The sequence below is a fragment of the Sinocyclocheilus anshuiensis genome, unplaced genomic scaffold, assembly GCF_001515605.1.
Source record: "Sinocyclocheilus anshuiensis isolate Anshui unplaced genomic scaffold, SAMN03320099.WGS_v1.1 scaffold1053, whole genome shotgun sequence".
In the NCBI taxonomy this organism is placed as follows: domain Eukaryota; kingdom Metazoa; phylum Chordata; class Actinopteri; order Cypriniformes; family Cyprinidae; genus Sinocyclocheilus; species Sinocyclocheilus anshuiensis.
In genome coordinates, this window is record NW_015555711.1 from 72,986 (window position 1) to 95,568 (window position 22,583).

The 22,583-nt window shown below is 35.6% G+C and overlaps 2 protein-coding genes across 4 annotated transcripts in view; one reads left to right on the forward strand and one right to left on the reverse strand.

The window, feature by feature from the left end:
- The window catches only part of LOC107671929 (multiple epidermal growth factor-like domains protein 6), a 76,002-nt gene extending 70,981 nt beyond the window's left edge, over positions 1-5,021 (forward strand). Inside the window, exons 29-35 of the mRNA XM_016464942.1 lie at positions 17-148; positions 1,382-1,510; positions 2,205-2,333; positions 2,427-2,555; positions 4,124-4,252; positions 4,349-4,477; positions 4,954-5,021. Of these exons, the coding sequence (XP_016320428.1) occupies positions 17-148; positions 1,382-1,510; positions 2,205-2,333; positions 2,427-2,555; positions 4,124-4,252; positions 4,349-4,477; positions 4,954-5,021 (845 nt within the window). The remainder of the gene's footprint in view (positions 1-16; positions 149-1,381; positions 1,511-2,204; positions 2,334-2,426; positions 2,556-4,123; positions 4,253-4,348; positions 4,478-4,953) is intronic.
- Positions 5,022-9,231: 4,210 nt separating this feature from the next.
- LOC107672035 (voltage-gated potassium channel subunit beta-2-like) overlaps positions 9,232-22,583 on the reverse strand; it is a 44,211-nt gene continuing 30,859 nt past the window's right edge. For 2 of the 3 annotated variants that reach the window (XM_016465112.1, XM_016465109.1), the window contains 10 exons: positions 22,024-22,068; positions 21,137-21,180; positions 20,940-21,026; positions 19,569-19,613; positions 17,747-17,832; positions 16,824-16,944; positions 16,628-16,722; positions 14,960-15,080; positions 10,856-10,944; positions 9,232-9,847 (listed from right to left, as the gene is read on the reverse strand). In XM_016465112.1, coding sequence (XP_016320598.1) covers positions 9,758-9,847; positions 10,856-10,944; positions 14,960-15,080; positions 16,628-16,722; positions 16,824-16,944; positions 17,747-17,832; positions 19,569-19,613; positions 20,940-21,026; positions 21,137-21,180; positions 22,024-22,068 — 823 coding nt within the window. In that variant the 3' untranslated portion in view covers positions 9,232-9,757. The remainder of the gene's footprint in view (positions 9,848-10,855; positions 10,945-14,959; positions 15,081-16,627; positions 16,723-16,823; positions 16,945-17,746; positions 17,833-19,568; positions 19,614-20,939; positions 21,027-21,136; positions 21,181-22,023; positions 22,069-22,583) is intronic. The other variant, XM_016465110.1, reaches the window with a different exon arrangement.

The window sequence follows — 22,583 nt, forward strand, 5'->3', positions numbered from 1 at the left end:
TTCCTCTGCTCTGCAGTGTGTCAGTCAGGTACGTTCGGACTGAACTGTAATCAGGTGTGCCAGTGCTCCGAGGTTAATCAGCTCTGTCACCCCGTCACTGGTGTCTGCTACTGTGCTCCAGGATATCAAGGCAGCAAGTGTGATACAGGTGTGGCCTTCATGATCTCACCTTCTTTCGTCTTAAAAAGTCACATACATTCGAGATGAACAGAAAAGATTTGACAATTTTGGCTGTATGGAAAAAAATATAGTAGTTCATTGACAAACACACTAGACAGGTCAAATATGCTCTTATTTATTTGTATACCAGCACTGTTATGTCACAGGTGTTGATTTTTATTCAAACTAATGGTAACACTTTACAATAAGGTTCCATTTGTTAACATTAGTTAACTACATTCAATTAATTTTAAAGCATTTATTAATCTTAGTTAATTTCAACATTTACTAATACATAATTAAAATCCTAAGTTGTATCTGTTAATATTATTTAATAAACTAACACTGTGAACATTTGTATTTTTCTTAACTAACGTAAACAAAAATAAATAAATAAATACTAAAATATATTGCTGATTGTTAATGTTAGTAATTAACCAATGTTAACTAGTGGTACCTTACTGTAATGTGTTACCAAACTAACAGATTTAAACTTTATTCTTTTACTTTTATGTCATATTAAAAACCTTTTTATATGCATGCTTTTATTTTTTATTCGCAGTTTACCTTTCAGATGTCTTAAATATATAGATTTTGTTTTAGCTTTGTTCCATATCTTAAAATTAAAAATTAATAAATTATATTTTTATACAATTATGAACATCTAAAAAAAGGATCAATATTTACTATGTGAAAAGTATTATTATTAAATGTTTTATATTTGTATTTATATATTTGTAAAAAAAATGAAAAATACAAATAAATTTGCACCATTTACTGCCATAACAAGTGACACTTTATAAACTTTTATCATAAGTTTATAAAACCTATTTACCAAGTAGACAACATGGTTGGAATGTGCTTGAGATTAAATAAGAGATGCGAAGAGATGTAAGATGTAAAAAAATCGAGATATTTGCGTGTCTCGATATTTTTATTTTGTGTAATTTCCAATCAATCTGTAATTGTCAAATAATGCAAAAAGTGTGAAAATTTTATTTAATTATATGTATTTAGGATATAAAAGCTATGAAATTAGCCTTAGCAAGACAAAGGACACAGTTGTTTTATTGCAAAAAATGTAGTAATTTGCATTAGTGGTCAAAATGCCCATTGTTGAAAAATCCACATTAAAATTCTGAGAAGTTTTAAAGGTGTAAATCCTCATTACTACTGTATGCTGCATGAAGGATGTCGTACCCATGAAACCTTGTTGTTTTAGCGTGTGCGGCAGGCCATTATGGTCCCAACTGCGAGCAGGAGTGCCAGTGTCTGAATAACGGAGTGTGCAAGACCAGCACTGGCACCTGCACCTGCCCCCCGGGATACATTGGACCGAACTGCAATATCAGTCAGTCACACTTTTACAATTTTTAATCATTGTTCTTTAACAAATATTGTCTCATTTCCAGATTTTTTTTTTTTTTTAAAAGGTTAGTGTAATCACTAACAGACTGCTCTCTCTCTAAAGCCTGTCCATCAGGGCGTTACGGGCAAGACTGTGCACGAGTGGCTTTGTGTGGTGAAGGGGCCAAGAATGATCCGGTCACAGGCAGATGCGTGTGCAAAGCGGGCCAGCGAGGGGAAGACTGTGGCAAAGGTCTGACTGTATTCCTGTTAAAAGGGACGGTGAAGGGATTGAGTCATATTTAGCTGAGTTTGTATGAAATAAGCTGATGTAATTGTGTCTCAGGTTGTCCTAAGGGCTGGTTTGGGGAGGACTGTGCTCAGCGCTGTAACTGCAGTAATGGAGGACTGTGTGACGCGGTTACAGGAAACTGCACCTGTGGGCTGGGCTGGACAGGAAACTGCTGTGATAGAGGTCAGCTGATTGTGCACAGTTCACCCGAACATAGAAATTCTGCAAAATATGCAGCTTTTATCAATACAATAAAAACACAGTGTGACTAAGGATGCACTGATATAAAAAATTCAAGCCAATATTGATAAGCCAAAAATAAATTTTGGACAAAATGATTATTGTCTTTTTTTTTTTTTTTTTTAAAGGGGAGTGTAATTACTAACAGACTAGTTTCTCTTTAAAGCCTGTCCATCAGGGCGTTATGGGCAGGACTGTGCACGAGTGGCTTTGTGTGGTGAAGGGGCCCGGAGCGATCCGGTCACAGGCAGATGCGTGTGCAAAGCGGGCCAGCGAGGGGAAGACTGTGGCAAAGGTCTGACTGTATTCCTGTTAAAAGGGACGGTGAAGGGATTGAGTCATATTTAGCTGAGTTTGTATGAAATAAGCTGATGTAATTGTGTCTCAGGTTGTCCTAAGGGCTGGTTTGGGGAGGACTGTGCTCAGCGCTGTAACTGCAGTAATGGAGGACTGTGTGACGCGGTCACAGGAAACTGCACCTGTGGACTGGGCTGGACAGGAGACAGCTGTGATAGAGGTCAGCTGATTGTGCTCAGTTCACACCAACATAGAAATTCTGCTGACGAAGCTTTCAATACAATGAAAACACAGTGACACGGATATAAAAATTTAAGCTAAAACTGATAAGCCAATAATTATTTTCAGCTGAAATTTAAAATTCTAAAATAAATTATTTTTTAATAATATTATTTATATACACTCTAAAAAATGCTGGGTTAAATATAACTATAACCCAGCGCTGGGTTTAAAAAGGGACAAACCCAGCGGTTGGGTTTGACCCTTTTTTATAATGAACCCAGCATTTTTAACCCAGAGTGTATGTTTATTAAAGGTGACATATCATGAAAATCTGACATGCTGTGACAGCCGCTTTCTGTCCGTGTGCTTCGGATGTGTGCGCTCAGAAAACCGTATATCAGAAGTTTAAACTCATATGGTTTTCAGAGCAATAAACATGATAATCAGAACCAAAACAGAAGTTTTTTTAGCAGATACGAGCTGTAATGGCACAGTTCTATTCTGGAAAAGGGAGCGGGGAGCAGCAGCTCATTTGCATTTATAGACACATGCTCTAATACAGCATGTTTCTGCTTCCACTCAAAATAGGCATTTTCAAAGTGATATAATTATCTGTAGGGTATTTTGAGCTGAAACTTCACAGTTACATTCTGGGGACCCCCGAGACTTATATTACATATTGTAAAAAGGGGCATAATATGTCACCTTTAAAATAAACTGTTAATGTGCTATAATAAATATATGAAATTATAATAGAATATATAATAGAATTTTATTCTATTAAATACAATTTTGTCTAAATAAAATAAGATTAAAATAAAATTATAGAATTATAAAATAAATAAAAAGTAAAAAATGTTAAATAAATTCTAAAATAAATGAAATATATTGTTTATATTATTTGTTTATTAAAATCAATTGTTAATGTGCTATAATATGTGAAATTATAATAGAATATATAATATAATTTTATTCTATTAAATACAATTTTGTCTAAATAAAATAAATTAAAATAAATAAAATTATAGAATTATAAAATACATTAAAAATAAAAAGTGGGTAATTTAAAATAAATTCTATAATAGTTTGGGCCTGACTGCTCGGAGAGATGTGAATGTCACAACGGAGGTCAGTGCAATCCACGCAATGGACGCTGCACCTGTCTCAACGGTTGGGTCGGACCGAGCTGTCGAGAGGGTAATTTCACTGTTAGTAACTCAAAATAACCTTCACAAGCTCAAATAATAATCATTTTCTTTATAAAAAAGTGGGAAATTTAAAATAAATTCTATAATAAATGAAATATATATTTTATATTATTTATGTTTTTTAAATAGTTAATGTGTTATAATATATGAAATTATAATAGAATATATATAATAGAATTTAATTTTATTAAATACAATTTTGCCTACATAAAATAAATTAAATTATATAATTATAAAATAAACAAATTAAAAATACAAAGTAAATAATACATTTAGGAATTTAACATTCTAATGTATAGTAGGAAAAATGGCTTATAGGTTATTAAATTCTGTTTAAACATGTTGTTGTGTTGATCAGAGTGTCCCAGAGGCCAATATGGGGTTAACTGCAGGGAAATATGTTATTGTAAAAATAACGGCACCTGTGACAGAGTGACGGGCGAGTGTCACTGTCCTCCTGGGTACTACGGACATCTCTGTGAACATGGTGAGAAAACACAGCACCTATTTCATCTAATTTTGCATCCTGACCAATTTAGCCAGTTATGTAATGATTCAGTTTTATTTTTTATTTTTTCAAAAGCATGCCCTGTTGGTTTCCATGGACATCGCTGCCAGCTTTTGTGTGACTGCCATGCCAATGCACCTTGTGACCCTGGAACCGGCCGCTGTCTCTGTCCTCCAGGATATCAAGGACTTCGCTGTGATAGAGGTGCAGAGGAGCTCTTGTATGATGTGGATGATAAATTATATATGATTAATACATGTGAATGTCACAACGGAGGTCAGTGCAATCCACGCAATGGACGCTGCACCTGTCTCAACGGTTGGGTTGGACCGAGCTGTCGAGAGGGGAATTTCACTGTTAGTAACTCAAAATAACCTTCACAAGCTCAAATAATAATCATTTTCTTTATAACAGGGCTCACGTCTAGTCAGAATACTAGCAGAAGCAAAAGGAAGGACTCATCAGTATAGCAATCCCACCCAGTTCAGTAACAGACACACTGTAAACTGAACTGGCTTGAATTTGTGAGTGGACTTGTGGCTAAAATTAAAGCCTTGTAACAGGTTTTTTTTTTTTTAGATCTTTGAACACAAAGTTTCACCAAACTGTCAGATGACTCTGACTGGGACAAACTCTTATGTCAGTTAAGATCGAGTCAATAAATGATATACTTTCTCAAGGAAAAGTGGACAACATGAAGTCCAACATGAAGGAGAAGACTATTCATATTGAAGTTCCTCCTGAATGAGGACAAATTCAAAGGAGTTTTTTCAGCATCAGTTCTGCTCAGGGAGAATGAACTTCCTGATGACTTCAGTTCATCTCTAATCAAGAAAAGCACCAAATCAAGGCCTTGGCTTCACCTGGAAGTGAAGTGAATCCCAGTGCCACTGTGATCTTAAACAAGGGCCTTAAAGGGACAGTGCACCCAAAAATCTAACTTCTGTTGTCATTTATGTAACTTCATATTCTATGCTTTGGTATCCATTTAACCCCAGGTTTTGTCTTGAGTGAGAATTTTTGGAATACTTTTATTAATGGTATCTTACATCATTCATAATGAATATTTTAAGTAATAATTTCTTTAAGATTTTAGGTAGAATGTTGCACAAAATTGAGCAGATTTATTACTACGTGTATAATATTTGGATGTTGACATATTGTCCGTATTTCAAAATATTTCAAGTAATCCAAAAATATGAAACTGGAGTCGTTTTTTTTTTTTTTTTACCTCTGTACATACTGTATGAATGTAAGTTTTCATGCGTGAATTCTTGTGTACAATTTTATTTTAAAGAAAACTGTACTGTAAACCTTATAATCACTATGATTCCTGTTATGCTGAACCAGTGTTTTGTCATTTTAGGGTTTTTGCTACAGATTTATTTTTGTACAGTACCATCTCTACATAACTATAGATTTTTTAAAGTGTGATTTGCATTCTCAATTAACTCAAAGAAAATGTATATTTCAATATTTCTGCAGCTAAGCCAGGGCCAAAGATAGCACTTAAAACCTTGTTTTCTCAGCAACCATGGCAAACCTGGTTGATGGTTTTTCTTTGTTTTGTAATGGTTGATTTTCTGGAAGCTTACAAATGTTTTATTCATGGTTAAATGTCTCCAAGGGGTGTAGAAATAGGCATTGAATTTTTAAAAGAATGTTTTTGATTACTGCAGTTAAATAATTGAGATAGTTCATATGCTGTTCTGCGTGCACTCTTAAGGTGTTTAATGGGCAGAAATAATCACAAGAATATTGACATTACTTTGCAATTTGCACGATTGATTGAACTAGAATTCTTGAGACTTACCAAAAAAGGGGGGGAAAACATTGAATTGGTACTTTTTTCAGTTTTCCAGAACAAAATACTCTGTTTTAATAAAAAAAAAATTCTTGGCACCCAGTAATGTTCTGAACTAATTTACATTTTTAAGAGCAAAAAAAAAAAAAAATATATATAAATCATGCATATTACATATTTCCACATTTGTTGCACACTTAACCAATAAATAAATGTATTCCCTTTATGGTCTTTAGACATATAAAACACAAAGACTAAATTAAAGAATTTTAGAATAATTTATTTTCAGTTGTTTGAAGCTGTACATATTTTTTTCTTCAAGCACAATGTCATAAGCAATAATTGCCAATAAAAAAAATAAATGAAGGCAAATGTGATAATGGTCATTAAGACCGGTATAGTATATGTATATATTTAGATTATATACATGTTATCAAACCATTCCATTATGTATCTACAGAAATCACCATAACTTAATACATATCTGTAACGGTAATGGTCATATTACAGTTAACAAATGTCATCATTTTAGGTCATACAAAAACAGTCTATTCTTATCAATCAAATCAGCTTCAAAACATCAGATTTCCTGTACATACAGTTAAAGGCACAATATGTAAGATTTTTTTATTAAAATATCCAAAAACCACTAGAACAGTGTTATATATTTTGCTGACTTGTGTACTTACATTATCCCAAATGTTTCGAAGAATGTTTAAATCCAGAGAAAAAAGCAATTTTAACTAGTGACACGGAGCGTGTCTATAGTGTCATTGTGTCGCCTGCTAATGACGTCATAACCCCTCGATTTCCGGTTTTGTTTTGTAGAAAACATGGAAACACCACAGACGCTTTAATATGTTGTGTGTTTTATTAGACAGGTGACGACCGCACAGAGTAGCATTATAACAGAACTTTCAAATGTATCTAGTATGATAAAACAGCGCTGCTTTTTTTTACCACATACGCACGACCGGAAGGAGCGGAAGCGGTCGACTGTGGCATAATAAAAGCTCTGCTGCTTTCGAGCCGTGTGTCACGCTCGTTCAGCAGCCTCGTTTCCCTTCGGCGGCTTTCAGCCTCACCCTGCTTCATTCTACTACGTTAATAAATCATTAGCTCATCCATGAACATGATTTCTGCCCGAGTCCCGTCGGATTGCATCGGCTGCGGGGATGAAGACGACAACTCCCATGATTCCACACTCAGTCACTGCCTCATCAAACTACGCCTTTGCCTCTTTGCTTATTTTGAATACGCGCCCTCTAGCGGCGAAAATTACATATTGTGCCTTTAATCCTGTTGACAATATTGGACTAATTTTACAGCAAAGTACTCAACGGGCTCATTCGACAACAACCTTTATCCTTGCAGGAAAAAAAACTACACCAACAAGTTCTCGTTCAATGATATTTATCCTCCACATGACTAAACTGTTAAACCTGGCTCAATTTTACCATCTAATTACTGTCAACATGTTATGGCTTCCTGAGCGAAAGCAAACCACTAATATCTTATATGACAGATGCAGCCTGACTCAACATACTAATGACAAACATAAGGAAATTTACAATGACCCTCAGCTAAAAGCAACGCCTTCCACTTCTATCAAAACCTATGGACTTTGGTCAAAATGCTACTTCAAAAAGCCTTACAGATATTATTAATAATCTCTCCGCTTTTTTTTCTCGTTTAGCAGTATGCATTTCCTCTCCCAAGACTCGATGTAGCTCAGACGACAATCAAAACACTTATAAACTGCATTACATTCCAACAACAGGTCAACACTTTCATACCCAGCCTAGCATAAGCATTGATCTACACTAAAATAATAGGCCATTATTAAAACTCATTACTATGTACATGCAGCCAACTGTATTGCGACTTCTTAAAGATTAAATTCAGTAAAAGGTCCATTCATATTGGAGTGTCAGAATATTTTGAACTGCCTTGATATGTTATGAATTTATTTTGGCATTAATTTAAAGTGAATAATTATGATAACATAAATCACTCCATAAAGCCTCTGTTACCCCTACCAGCTTATGCTTACCATTCACCACTGATGGGTTTAAAATGCCATAAAGCATATAAAAACTATTCTTCTGGTACAGATGAAACATGCTAAACAAGTGGCTGCCAGCACTGAATATTTTGCATTAATACTAAATAAGGCAATCTAGTAATTCTCATACAGCAAATTAACACTGTCCTAATAATTGGCTTTTTAGTTCGGGAAGGTCTAAAATATCATTTACAAGTTTTGTAGACACATCTGGAATAATGTTTCATGGAAAACACATGCGAAATAACTTACACTAAGTAGAAAAGATCCACTGCCTTGCAAATATTATTAACTATCATTAATCAAAAGCAATAGTTAATTTTTAAAACCTTTTTCGAACGAGTAGGCTAACGTGTAGTGATGTATTTCCAGCCAGTAGAGGGCGTTATTCGACAAAAATAAAAATAAATAAATAAACTTAAGACGCTATACAGGAGGACAACAAACATTAAACATGACAAGGTAAAAATGATAACTAACAACAAATAATAAAACCTTAAATTCGTAATGCCTTCAAAAAATCGTTTAGACTTGTCTTGTTTAAATACTGGCAGACTGAAAAATAAAATCCAGTGTGCTCAAAATTATTCTGGTAACTTAACATGCATTAAAATATATAAATAGTAACAGATTTCCACACACACCGAAAACGACTTAAAATACACAACATTAAGGCATAAAACACTGAGTACATATGACGAGTACCAAATAACATTTTAAACAATAATTCACGGCCTTGTACGCGTGGTTTGGATGGAGCTAAATTTCTTTGATTTCAGCTCGACGAAGCGATGACAAATGAGCACACAGACCACCACTCAACTACCGTCTGTTCTAGGTCATTTGCTTCTTAAAAGTAAAAAAGAGCAATGGGTTTACAAACACTTTCAAATATTGCACATTTGTTGAGGCCTGTATAATGTCTATATATTTCTGACGGTCTCACAACTCAAGCTTTATACAGTATTATGTGTAACTCTACAATAGCTTCTCCTTCTCTGTTTAAAACTAAAACACAGCCAGAAATGATATAGCTTGTATAAATGAGGTCTTGTAAATATATTGCAACTATATTGCTCTATAAAGCACTATATTGGCTAACAATTTAAATATGAAACTAGAGATGAGTAACATCCAATGCCTTATTTAGTTTATTCAGTCATGTAACTTTCTGCATTCACCAAAGTGCTTCATCAGCTTCATTACTTCCTGTGAGCGTATGCAAATTTATTTGTTTTCCAAAATGTAGGGGAAAAAAGCAGGTGCCATGGCCAGTGGATCTCATGCATTTCTAGACTAAGTACAAATTCTGGATCTCTAATACTGCACTACTTCAAAGGGGAGGAGGAAGCGAGCCGGTGCGCTTGATTTCAGTGGTTTCCTGGAGTGGCGTTCTGCTTATTGAGCCGGCCTAGCTGATTTGTACGTGAGCATGCTTCCCTTCTGCCCGTGCGGTTCTTGGCCTCCTATCAGGCTAATGTCGGCACACTCCATGTTGTGTGTGAGTTGGCGTCTCCTGTAGGACCTGTGACAGTGCTGGTCCCATGTGCCAATGTTTTTTTCAGTCAAAGCTCAGAGAAAGAAGCAGGTCGACACAGTGTCACTGGCTTTCCTTTTAAGACCGGTAGTCCTTTTTACTGTAGGGCTTGTTGCCTAGGATACTGTCCACTTCATGTGTAATTGATGATGATAATTTTGGAAGAACCTGGAAGAACGTTGGGTTGAAGTTTAATGCGTTTTTTAATGTTACAAATTTATTAATAACAAAATCTGTTGGCTAAAAACAAGCACCTAATATGTTTTTTTATGTTACCTTTTCCATTTTTGCTGTTTCATAATTGATTTATTTTTATTTAATGTTGGGAATGCAACATGCATCAACCATCAAAACGAGAAGTCTTTGAGGGCTCCTTGTGGTTTTCCGACAAAATAAAAGCTTGATAGTTTAACATTTAAAAATGTAGAAATTAAGACAACCATAAATATTAGTATATTCACTGTACTGTAAAATAAAATCACTATTATTACATTTTTTTAAATACTCCATTTTTTATTTTACAGTAATTCAATAGTACAACAGTAGTTCAATAGTAATATAATAAAATACATTATTTTACAGTTGTATTACAATAGTAATATTTAAGATTTAAAATCTTTTAATTATTTGCTCAAAATGTTTTATTTGTAACCGCAATTTGTATTAAAATACAACAACAACAACAACAATAATAATGATAATATAAAAAATAATAATAAAAGAGGTTAATGTGTGTGTGTAATGAGCTTTTTCTAGGGCAATAACTGTACAAGTGTTCAGTGGCTTTGAGGTATATTTATACTCTTAAATATTGATTGGCTTAAATATTTGCTTAAGCAATATAGCCCTGACATGCTCTGTAATGAAAAATAAATCAATTCACCAGAATTATTTTTGTAATTACATAATACATTACATATTCGCATTTATATTTCATTTATATTGTCTTCTATTTCAGAATTTCTGGTGTGAACTGTGAAATCTCATCAATAATTTTTAAAATTCTAAGCTCTAGCTTGTTTAGAAAAAATTATGTAATGCTCATTTTCACAGCTTGTTACGTCACGTTGTTGTGCGATTGCTGTTTTGTGAAAACCTCAGCATTTCATCAATTGTTTTTGTGTTAACAGAATGAAAAGCTTTGTTCATGTATGAATCCTGCTGCGAGTGGCTCACCTGAATGGCTCCGATGTTCTCCATCAGCTGCTCAGTGCTGGAGGCCCCCAACAGCACACAGCTCACCCCCTCATTCCTCAGACACCACGCTAGAGACACAGCAAAGCACAGACACTTCACATCTCTCTAAACAGTCAACAGAAAGAGTCTAGAACTGTAAATGTGAAAGCCACATTTACATTTGAAAGCTCAACCAGAAATCTGGCCTCAGGCAAAGAGCTAATTCTCTAGATATTAGATTTTCTAAGGAGATATGAAAGCAATTCAGGCCTGTGTGCTTTTTATATAACCAACAATGTCAGAACACCGAACAGCAAAAAGACAGAGGTAGGTGTACTTGACAGAGTGCTAACATGTGTGGGCATTAAACTTGAACTAAGCAGTTACTGCTGAAGCAAGTGCATTTTAAATCATAAAAATAAACTTGAGTTTTGTTCCATTACAACTGGCACACAGGAGAAGCTTATTTTAAGCTCTAACCAGCTATTAAACTCACTTGTCTTAAGCTTGGACAACTTATTTATTCAAGTTAAAGGGGTCATATCATGCTTCTTTAAAGATCATTATTTTGTGTATTTGGTGTAACAGAATATGTTGACATGCTTTAATGTTCAAAAAACACATTATTTTTCAAATACTGTACATTATTGTAGGTCCTCTATCCCCCGCCTCTCTCAAACGCTTCGTTTTCTACAAAGTCCCTCCTTCCGACAAGCACAGTCTGCTCTGACTGGCCAGCTGACCCAGTGCATTGTGATTGGCCGAACACCGCAAGCACTCGTCGGAAATGTAACGCCCCTTACCATAATCGCGAGCTTCATCTTTCAAAATAAATGTAAAGACAGAGCCCGAAAGGAAAACAGAGTCGCGCGACAGACACAGTGATGAAGCTGGTATATGTTTGTGATGTGACCCCCTCTCTCGCTCTCTCTCGCTCTCTCTCGCGCTCTCTCTCTCTCTCTCTCGCTCTCTCACACACACACACGCGCGCGCGCGTCAGAATTACCTCCTCTCCTAGGTTCACGAAACGGTCGTCCATAAAATGCATTGCTGTTCTGTTGTAAGTAATCTTAAAGATTCCTAAATGCATCTACTTTCGGAAGGCCAAATAAAGTGCTTTTGCTTTCGCACTGAAACACACAGCGTCTCCCTGACATGGCTGCTTCAACACTAACTGCGGTTACTGAAACCACGCCTTCTTTCTTTGCGTGCACATTTGGGCGGCATTATGCAAGTATTTCCACATAGTGAGGTAGATATGTGGGGGCGTGTTAGAACGAGCCGTTTTAGGGGGGCGTGGCAGAGTCTTAACTTTGATAAAGAATATCTCTTCGGTTTTGAGACTTTAGTCTTTGCAACTTCAGGGATCTTATCTATGCACAATCAGCTTGTAACACTCCAAAGAGAAAGGAAAACTTGAAATCGCATCATATGATCCCTTTAATGCATGTTCTTTGTCTATACAGTAAATCCACAACGTTTTTAATCTCTAAATATCCTTCTTCATTCAGACATAATTAACATTATAGAAGTAAACTGAGTTTAATGTTAACTTTGACGTTTTAAAAAACATTCACAGGTTGCAGAAAGCCACATCACATTAAAACCGTCCCACCACAAGAACAGACACACAATCAAGTACTAAACAATGTGTATCTGGTCTACAGTTAGCAGTCAGCACTAACCTACTGAACACCTGCTGTTACTCTGACCTTTACTGCTAAGGTTATATAAATGATTAGTGTGGATATAAGCAACAAAACCTGAAGCTACTAATCTAAAATGTTGCAATTATCTATGCTGTTTCCCCTTTAATGAATGATAGTCATCAGTTGATTGTTTTATTTGCTTAATGTGTTTACACAACTAGGACACATTCCTGGACTAACATCATTTGTTGTTCCTATAAAGCAAACACTGACCTCTGTGCTTCTGGGACAGGTTTAGCATTACACAATGGCAGACTTTTGAATTTTAGTCTGGTCCATATTACAACTTATTCTGGTCAAGAACAGCCCACTAAGCCAGGAAGAGACCACCTGAACAACAAGTAATAATGCAAAGAACCACGGGTAACCCTGCCTTACACATTGAAATACACAATCGAAAGGAAGGTAACAAAAGCCATCATTGGGGTGGCATCCTTTTAAAACGGACACTTTTGTACTTTATATACCCCTAGGGTGTGCATTAGTACTTTAAGCGTACATTTTAATATCTTAATGGTACATTTTAGCACTGTTTGGAAAAGGGCCACCCCAGTGACAGCTTTTGAACCTTTTTTTTTTTTTTTTTACATTTGTAAATAATACCACGGAAAATGTCAGTCAAATAGGTCTATGAATCGTTCTATGTCCTGGAATTTCATTTCATTCCAAAAGACAATGAATGGTTGCGCAAAATGTCCTATGAATGTATTTTAGAATGAAGGTCCTAAAGGTCCTAATAGTTTATATTCGCGATTTACGTTATATATTGATTGACAATAAATCAGAGATTATCAAACCAGGGCCTAAGGTGCGTTTGGAAAAGGGCCACCCCAGTGACAGCTTTTGAACCTTTTTTTTTTTTTTTTACATTTGTATACAAAAGACAAGAAATCAGCATTTAATTATACTCACTTTCCATCTAGAGAGGAATTCTTATGGATATCTAGTTTTCTTACTACTAAAGGCTGGAATACACTACATGACTTTTAAAACCTGAACAGATTTTAACACACTGGGCATCATACACTTGCTGTGCACATACAGAGTAAACTAAAGATCACACACTACCAGACTTTCATGTCATTGCAAACGCAACAAACTCAAACAGAAACATGAACCTCCTTGATAGAAGAAGCATGAGAAATATAAACAATGTGTTTTAAAACCTGCGGAAAATATCAAACATGTCCACCCTGTATAGATTCAAAGTCTGAAAGTCTGCACTATGCAAGTTTTTTTGTCAATACCAATTGCCCAAAATCTGCATACTGTCTCTGACTTTCACCAACTAGCACTGACTCCTCCAGAGACCAGACTGCAAATTGCGGCAAAAATCTGGGCAAAAGCTGTCCAATGCATTCCTGCCTTAAGTGCCTTAAAGGCATAGTTCACCTAAAAGTGAAAATTACCACATTATATACTAACCCTCAAGCCATTCTAGGTGTATATGACTTTCTACTTTCAGACAAATTCTATCGTAGCTGTATTAAAAACAAATCCTGGCTCTTCCAATCTTTATAATGGCAGTGAATGGGGGTTGAGATTTTAAAGCCTAAAAAAGTGCATCCATCAATCATAAAAAGTGTTCCACACGGCTCTGGGGGTTAATAAAGGCCTTCTGAAGTGAATCGATGTATTTGTGTAAGAAAAAACATAAATATTTAAAACTTAATCTCTAGTAAATGCCACTCTCTTGTGAATGTGCATACGACAGTTAGTGGAAGCTAGATATTATGGTTTATAAAGTTTTAAATATGGATATTTTTCTTACACAAACGCATCTCTTCGCTTCAGTAGGTCTTTATTAACCCCCTGGGGCCGTGTGGAGCACTTTTTTATGATGGATGGATGCACTTTATTGTGCTTCAAAATCTCGACCCCCATTCACTGCCATTATAAAGATTGGAAGAGCCAGGACATTTTTTAATATAACTCTGATTGTATTCGTCTGAAAGAAGAAAGTCATATACACGATTGTGTTCATTTGAATGAAGAAAGTCATATACACCTAGGATGGGTTGAGGGTGAGTAAATCATGGGATAATTTAAATTTTTGGTTGAACTATCCCTTTAAGCTAAACATTTAAAGCACTTACGACGTTTAAAGACTTGAAGCATGGACCAGGTAAAATTAATTTACCAGCATTACTTAATAGGGCCATACTGATCAACCAAACCTTAACCCATGGCATCAGGTCAGTGAATGGAAAAACCTCTGATTGGTTGACAAAGTTCAGGAACAAAAACAGACATTAGATTGCCAATACAAGACCCCAGACAATAAGACACGGGACAGAAGCAGGAGACGAGGACACACAGCCTGACCTGAGCTCCAGGCAGGCAGACAGACAGACAGACAGAAAGAGAGAGAGCAGCAAGGCCCGGGCAGTTTTACCGATGGCCAGCTGGGGCAGCGTGCAGCCCAGCCGCTCCGCAATGGCCTGCAACTCTTTCAGCTTCGCCTGCTGACGGCGGCCTTCCTCACTCAGGATCTTGTCCTTCAACCACTGGTAGCCCTGTTTCAAACAGACAGCACACCTGCTCAGAGAGCCACACACCACCGGCTGATGAGCCACAGGAATAGCTGCTGGATATTAATTGTGTTTGTGAAGTAATGAAGGAATGGATGATATCTGCACACACAGCCACAGGAACATGTTTTATGAGCAGGTGCTGATGGGATAGTGCAGTGGGAATATGATGGGTGCCAGCTGCCTAAAGGTGGTGAACATCATACTTCTCAAACTTTTGCTCAACTGATCATACTCTCACAAGAAATAGGACAGGGCTATGTTGTAGACATTAATTATTAATCATTAAATGAGAGTTGTATAATGTTACAATTTATGCTACTTGCTGCTAGACCAAAGCACATCTCGTATTAAAAAAAACCTGCATGCTGGTTTTTTTTTTCATGGATCACACACACACTACTGTTCAAAATTGTAATAGTTGGGAAGATTTTATGTTTTTGAAAAAAGTCTCTCTTGCTCACCAAGACTGCATTTATTTGATTAATTAAGTGCAGTAAAACTGTAATATTATGAAATATTATTACAATTTAAAACAAATGTTTTCTATTTTAATACAAATAAAAACGTAATTTATTCCTGTGATGGCAAAGCTGAATTTTCAGCATCATTACTTCAGTCTTCAGTGTCCTTCAGAAATCAGTCGAATATGCTGATTTGGTGCCAAAGAAAAATGTCTTTGTTGAAACTGTGATACATTTTTATCAGGATTTTTTGATGAATAGAAAGTTCAAAGGTACCGCATTTGTTTTAACAATAATATAAATGCAATCTTTAATGTCACTTTTAAACAACTGACCCCAAACTTTTAAATGATAATGTTGATTTTAGTATACTGTAAATAATAGTAGAAATACAATTTTGGGGGTGATATTTCAAAATGATTAACAAGCACAAAACTGTAAAATATTTAATTTAATCTGCAAATAAATTTTAAACTATTTTGAAAATATGCATGCTACTTTTCATATTTTGAATACTTTTCAATGCAATATGTACAGTATACAATATGTATACGTTTGGATTTTACGGCTTTTTATTATTTTTTTATTTGTAATTTTGTTGCTTCCATACTTAATTCTAATCATGTTAATCATGTATTATCATGCAAATTATGTAGATTTACAAATGTTTATGTGTACATCAGGTGAATCTGCTATGGACATGTTGAGCATGTGTTGCAGTCTACTTACATCTGTATGTATTCTTATGCATACAATGCAATGTACAGTAAATAAAATCTTTCAGAAATCAAAAGCACTCGATGGCTGTGCGTAAAGTTATGTATGAAAAGCCACTATATCACAGCAAAGAAAAGAGAAGAAACACAAAAGTTTGTGCATTCATCTACACGATGAATGTAGATGACAAGTGTGCAGATGAGTTGGAGCACTTCACAATCCAATAAAGTGATTCATTTGTGAATACAAACGAAAACTCAACAAGGCCTTCATTTAAAACACACGCAGTCATCAATGAAGACCACCACCAACAACAGCCAGGACAGACCATAACACATAGCCGAGGAATACCTTGAGAGAGGCTCTGGAATAAGGAGGCACACCGCTGTCATACTTCCCTGAGATGATTCCACAGGCCAGCGGAGACCACGTCATGGCTCCCACACCTGCACAAATCAACCAGCCACCATTACAACAACTCCGTTACTTCATTTAATTTTCTGAGGTTGCATGAAAAATAGCGTTTCTCTAGCAAAAACACACACACCTATCTTATGGAAGAGTTCAGGCAACTGTACTTCCACTTTTTCTCTCTGAAACATGTGATATTCGGCCTGCTCACAGACAGGTGGGATCAGGTTAAACTGTCGCGCCACAGAGTACGCCTCCTGAAAAACACAGATTCACAGCTGCTCATAATAGAACAAATCCATTTATATGTGTGTGCAGATTTCTTTATCATCAAAAGCATCTCCCTACATGCACACGTAAGATCTGTTTTTTTCTAGTTGTATATAAAACAACGACAACTGGAGGATGTTTTACAAGAAAATACTATTTTAACCTTTCTACTTCTACGTTCAGTTTAATTCAATGTGTTACTTACCATGTAAATGTAAAAGTTGTTTAAAAGTAAATTCTATACCAACATTTTTCAGTGCATTAGCCCAACAACAGAATAATTTTAATTTGTGACCATGAATTAAGTACAATATAGCCACAATTTACTAGAAAAAAGAACAAATTAGTACAGTGTTGCCACAATTTACTAAAACAAGGGAACAAATTAGCACAATGTCCCAAATTTACCAAAACGAGGGAACGAATTAGTATAATTTGACCATGATTAAATAAAATGAGGGACAAATTAGTATAATGTAGCTACGATTAACTAAAACAAGGTAACAAAATCATTATTTGTGGTCATGATATTTCTTTCGTACATATGAGAGCAAAATAATAAAAAAGAATGACTGTCATTTGCCATTATGACAGCAAAAAAGGTAAATTTGTAGGTAAGTAGTGGCTGAATTACATTAATCAGCATAATGCTCATCTATCCAAAATACACTGACAGCAAATGAGATACTGAAACAACCCGAAAACGTATTTTATATAACATTCATCTTACTGAAAACAAAAAGGCTTTATTTTAATGGGTTAAACAATTCACTGTGCTTTCAAACCCACCATAATCTCCATGGAGCTCCAGCGGGACGTGCCCCAATACATGGCCATTCCCTGGTTAATCACATGGGTCATCGCTCGAACCGTCTCTGCCAATCACAATATTAACTATCAAAGTCCGGACAACACTCAGATATTGAAGGACCGAGGAACAAAAGCAGATGTGATCAGAGAGTATCTGAGAGATAGTAAGACGACCGTAATACACCTAGCTAGTAAAAAATAAGGACATATATAACAGTAAAGTAATGGAAGTGGCGCAGAAGTACATTCTGAGAAGCAACAAAGGCCATTATTAATATTTTCTTTATACAAAGTGACAGGGCATTAAAAATGGCCTGAAGGTTATGCATGTTATAGTAACTCTACTCAAAGAGTTTCTCAGTGGGTGGAAAATAAATCAGAGTGCGACTCCGGACTGCATGACATCTCCACAAGGCTGCATTTCATTGACATTTAGCAGAGGAGCAATTTTCCACGGTCCAGCCTACAATCTACTTCATGTCATGAGATTATTACACTGCTGCATGAACATACCCTATAATGAGAAAGAAACCAGATAAAATGGATTAAAAAAACTGTTAATAATAGAAAATATCTGTCAAGTGCTATAGCGAACATTGAAGTAGTTTCACACAAACATTAATCTAAGTAGTAGCAGGTCTCCATCCTTCAGACTTAGATTCTCGAAAAGGTTTCGATTAGCAACATTTTAAAGGATTCCAAAAAGCTGCTTGTTTAAAAATGCATTTTGTGGGTCTACGTAGTCTCTACAGTCTCTTTTTTATAAATCCACATTAGATGCCAATATATTTACTGTGTTCCTATTCACATAGTTTACTGTTACACATTTCTGTATTTTATACAGAAATTCCCACATATTAAACTGCAAAAAAATAAAATATATACTTAAATAGACAAACATAATCAAAAAGGTCATATGACAAATCATCCAATTATGTATTACTATTATTTAGTAAGTAAAACACTGCAGGCAGGAGAGGACAGCATTCACAAACCTCTAGTAAATCAAATTTCCAATCTGTACTAACATATGAAGACAAACTGTGTTCACATGGTAGAATTTTTGCAATTTACCCGTAGCAGTTTGTCTTTTTTTTTAAGATTTGTGAATAATATCAGTGTGAACAATTAGTAGACAAAGAGAAAATATCAAAAATGACAGACGCATGCAAAAAAGAGAGTAGCCACTTGCAGTAATAAAATATTCGCATGCAGGGAAGCGGAGGACACTGCAGTCAATCATCTTGCATCTTTTTTTTATTGGTTTTAAGAAAATCCAAATATTAGGCTAAAGCATAGTATGAGCAGAAGCAGGTTAAAGTGTTTTAATATATTGAATTATTTACATTTCATTATAATATGAATAATATATGCAACTGTATTTATGTCTGAACTGACAGAAAAAAACAAACAAAAAACAAGCGAAGCCCCAAAATTGATCCGCTCGACACCTACATAAGTGCATTTCTAGGAAAAATGAATAATGGAGAAGATATTAAAATGGAATTAATGGTAAATATTCAACAACAAAAAAATGGTTTAAAAAAAAGACACTATAATCACGGGTCAGTAAGATGCAATGACCTTCTCCAAATTTCACTTGCAAGATGGGCAGGATAGTCAAAGAAATCAATCATTCTACGGCATACAAGGTTTAATATGAACTTCTGGAAATCTTCAGCATTTTATGGACAAAGTCAGGTTTCTCACACCAGGAAAAGAGGGCAAACTATCACAAATCAAAGCCATAAAATGCTTTTGGAGACAGGAGGTCAAAACTCTCACTGAGGGTACCATGTACCTTCTATGATGAATGTTCTTGATTTTGAAGTGTTAAATGGATCTCCTGGTGATAAACAAACAAACAAAAGACTATGAAAAGAGGTTTACCAACCAGCAAATGGAATGAAATCTCTGAAGAAGAAAAAAAAAGGCAGCAGAACTGGACCAGTGCATGATACTGCAAATCCACGCTTGAACTAACGAGGTCTGTGCACAAGCACGAGCAACCATGACCTCAGAAGCATCAGGCTCAGTCTCAATCTGTCCACATACCCCTCACAGATGTACAGCATGGTATCGTCACAGTTTAGTCAAGTTAGGCTCAATTAACAGCATTTGTAAGATGTCGATTACCTCAATTTCATTTCCCATCCCTCATTTTCTTTAAAAAAAAAAAGAGACGAAAATAGAGGTTACACTGAGGAAGTTACAATGGAAGTGAATGGGACCAAAGTTTGGAGGGTTTAAAGACAGAAATGCGAGGCTTACGATTTTATAAAGGCACTTAAGATTAATTCTTGTCTTAAAACGCAAGCATTATTTGAGCTGCAAAGTTGTTTAGATCAGCATTTTGGGAGTATTTTAACATTCCATTTAACTTCCATTATAAGTACCTCACTGTAAGCCAGATTTTAGCCCTTGTTTTAAGGAAAAGGAGGAACAAATCCAAATTAATTTCTGTGGTAATGAAAATTATGCGCTAAATTATGTCAACTTGAACTGACCTTGTATTCGTTTAATATCTCACCATTCTTAAGGAGGGGAGCATTATCAGCCAATCAGGACTTTAAAGAAATGTGGGGACGAAAACATACTGGTCTGACTCCATTAAAGCTACCATGCTATAGTGCTGTGAATATGCCAAGTAACCTAAAATCTTTCAGTCATGCTGCTTCGGTTGTTTAGCCCTCTAAACTATTGCTTTCTATAATGAAAGATCTACTGCGACGAGATGTAGATGTACTAGTCCACTTAATGCGTTTGTAAAACTCTCCAAAGCGAAAGCATGCACTCTTCCTCGACTAAATTATAACTTGACTCAACCATTAAATGCATAATGGATGCAACTGCTGTGATGCAAACTTGAATCATCTTGACAGCACACTTAGACAACATGCTCCATTCACTGCTCAATGTTCCGAGACAGACAATTAATTATTCCGTATGACATAGTTTATTACAAAATAAGTGGGATGATTAGACTATTTTTGGAACTTTTGCACCGTAAAGGTTAAACAACTCTCTGCCATTGGTCTCAATGTGTCTGATCTCTTTTATGAGTTGCTCTGATATAGTCCCATGCTTCCGTGCAAAGCAGTTAAGTGAGCCATTCCAGTGCTGGGAGTCAAAGATGCAAAAACTATCCCAGGATCCCATCAAGCACATCTACCTTCCATTGGCGTGTTGGGGTCAGGTCTGTTAGCAAACACTACATCCACATACTCTAATTGAAGTCTCTCCAGTGATGCCCTTAGACCTGAAGGCCAGAAAAACAAAGACTATTTAAAGCTGAAATGTGCTATTTTATTTTAACTACATTTCCCTTTCCATTTATCTGCAATCATGAATATTTTTAACACGACTTACCCTCTATTATGTGCTTTCTGGACAAGCCTCTCTCTGTTTCTGCTCTGAAAAACAAACAAGAATGTGACAAGTATTACTACTTAAGCTTACTGGATGTGTTTTTAAAGTCAGCATGATGTAAATTCACCTCTATTTTCTAAAGTCGTGTTATTGAACTCATTGTGAATGATTCTTTAATTATTAAAAAAAAAAAAATAGTTTGACCTTGTTATTTTTAATGAAAATGTCAGCTTGATCTTCCGGTGAAATGACGGACTTCTCTCTGGTGACGTATGTCAGACTTCTCCAATCATTTAGTCAGCTTAAATCCCGCCGGCATTCAGATCTGCCTTCATCCAATCAACAAATGACGCAGTCCCCATCCATTTTTTTAAATAATCCACTCAAATGTATGTCACAATACGGAAGAAAACATCTATTGCTACTTCTGTTTCATTGCAAATTTAATGTGATGCATATGTGCAGTGGTGCACACATAATAATCAGTGATCCTTCTCAGGTAAATTTACTAAAGGTCACATTTAATATGGCCACTGATTCTGTATGTGAGACTAATTAATATCAAAATGTAAGCACAGTGGCAATTTAAACCCATTAATGTTTGATGGTGACCTCACATCAGTGCACGGCTTTGGCCTTTAATTTGCCCTGAGTGAAAGAGCACAGCTCAGAGGGGGGATTCGACCTGGATCATTCTCCAGTGAGGGTCTGCAGGACTTCCCTTACTATATCCCACACCCAGCTTCACACTCTCACTACTATGAAAGAGACTATCATTAACCTGCTTCCCCTGTTGCTCTCGCTGTCGGGGGAAGGTATGAATCATCGTTAACCTCTTTCTGACACACACACACACACACACACACACACACACACACAGCACTTACTTTCCACCCCAGTATATCTTGGTGGTGATGACCAAACTGGAACGTCTATGAAACACAGGAAACAAAGTGGTTGAAGGCGAAACAAAGGCAAGGACGGGCCACACATCACGATGACTGATGGGTAAACAATGGTGTCAGTTTAGGCTGCAGGAAATTACACTGTAGTTACACTGTAGTCCAGTTAATGAGAAGTCCAGGAACCACTGTATTTGAACATCATAATCAGGGCTTTACATTTTTTTTCCAACTAAATTAAATCCAAAGTACTGTATTATATTATAATAAATAAAATAAAAATAAAATAGAATAGAATACAAATGAAATAGAAATAAATAAAATAAAATAGAAAACATTTTTAAATCTATTAAATATTCTTAAACCTATTTTTAAATACTAATTGACAACTTTTTTTAATTAATTTGTATTATTTGTATTAAATAAAATTTGTATAACAAATAAAATAAAAATATTTTTTAAATAAATAAAAGTATATATATATATACAGTGGGTACGGAAAGTATTCAGACCCCCTTAAATTTTTCACTCTTTGTTATATTTCA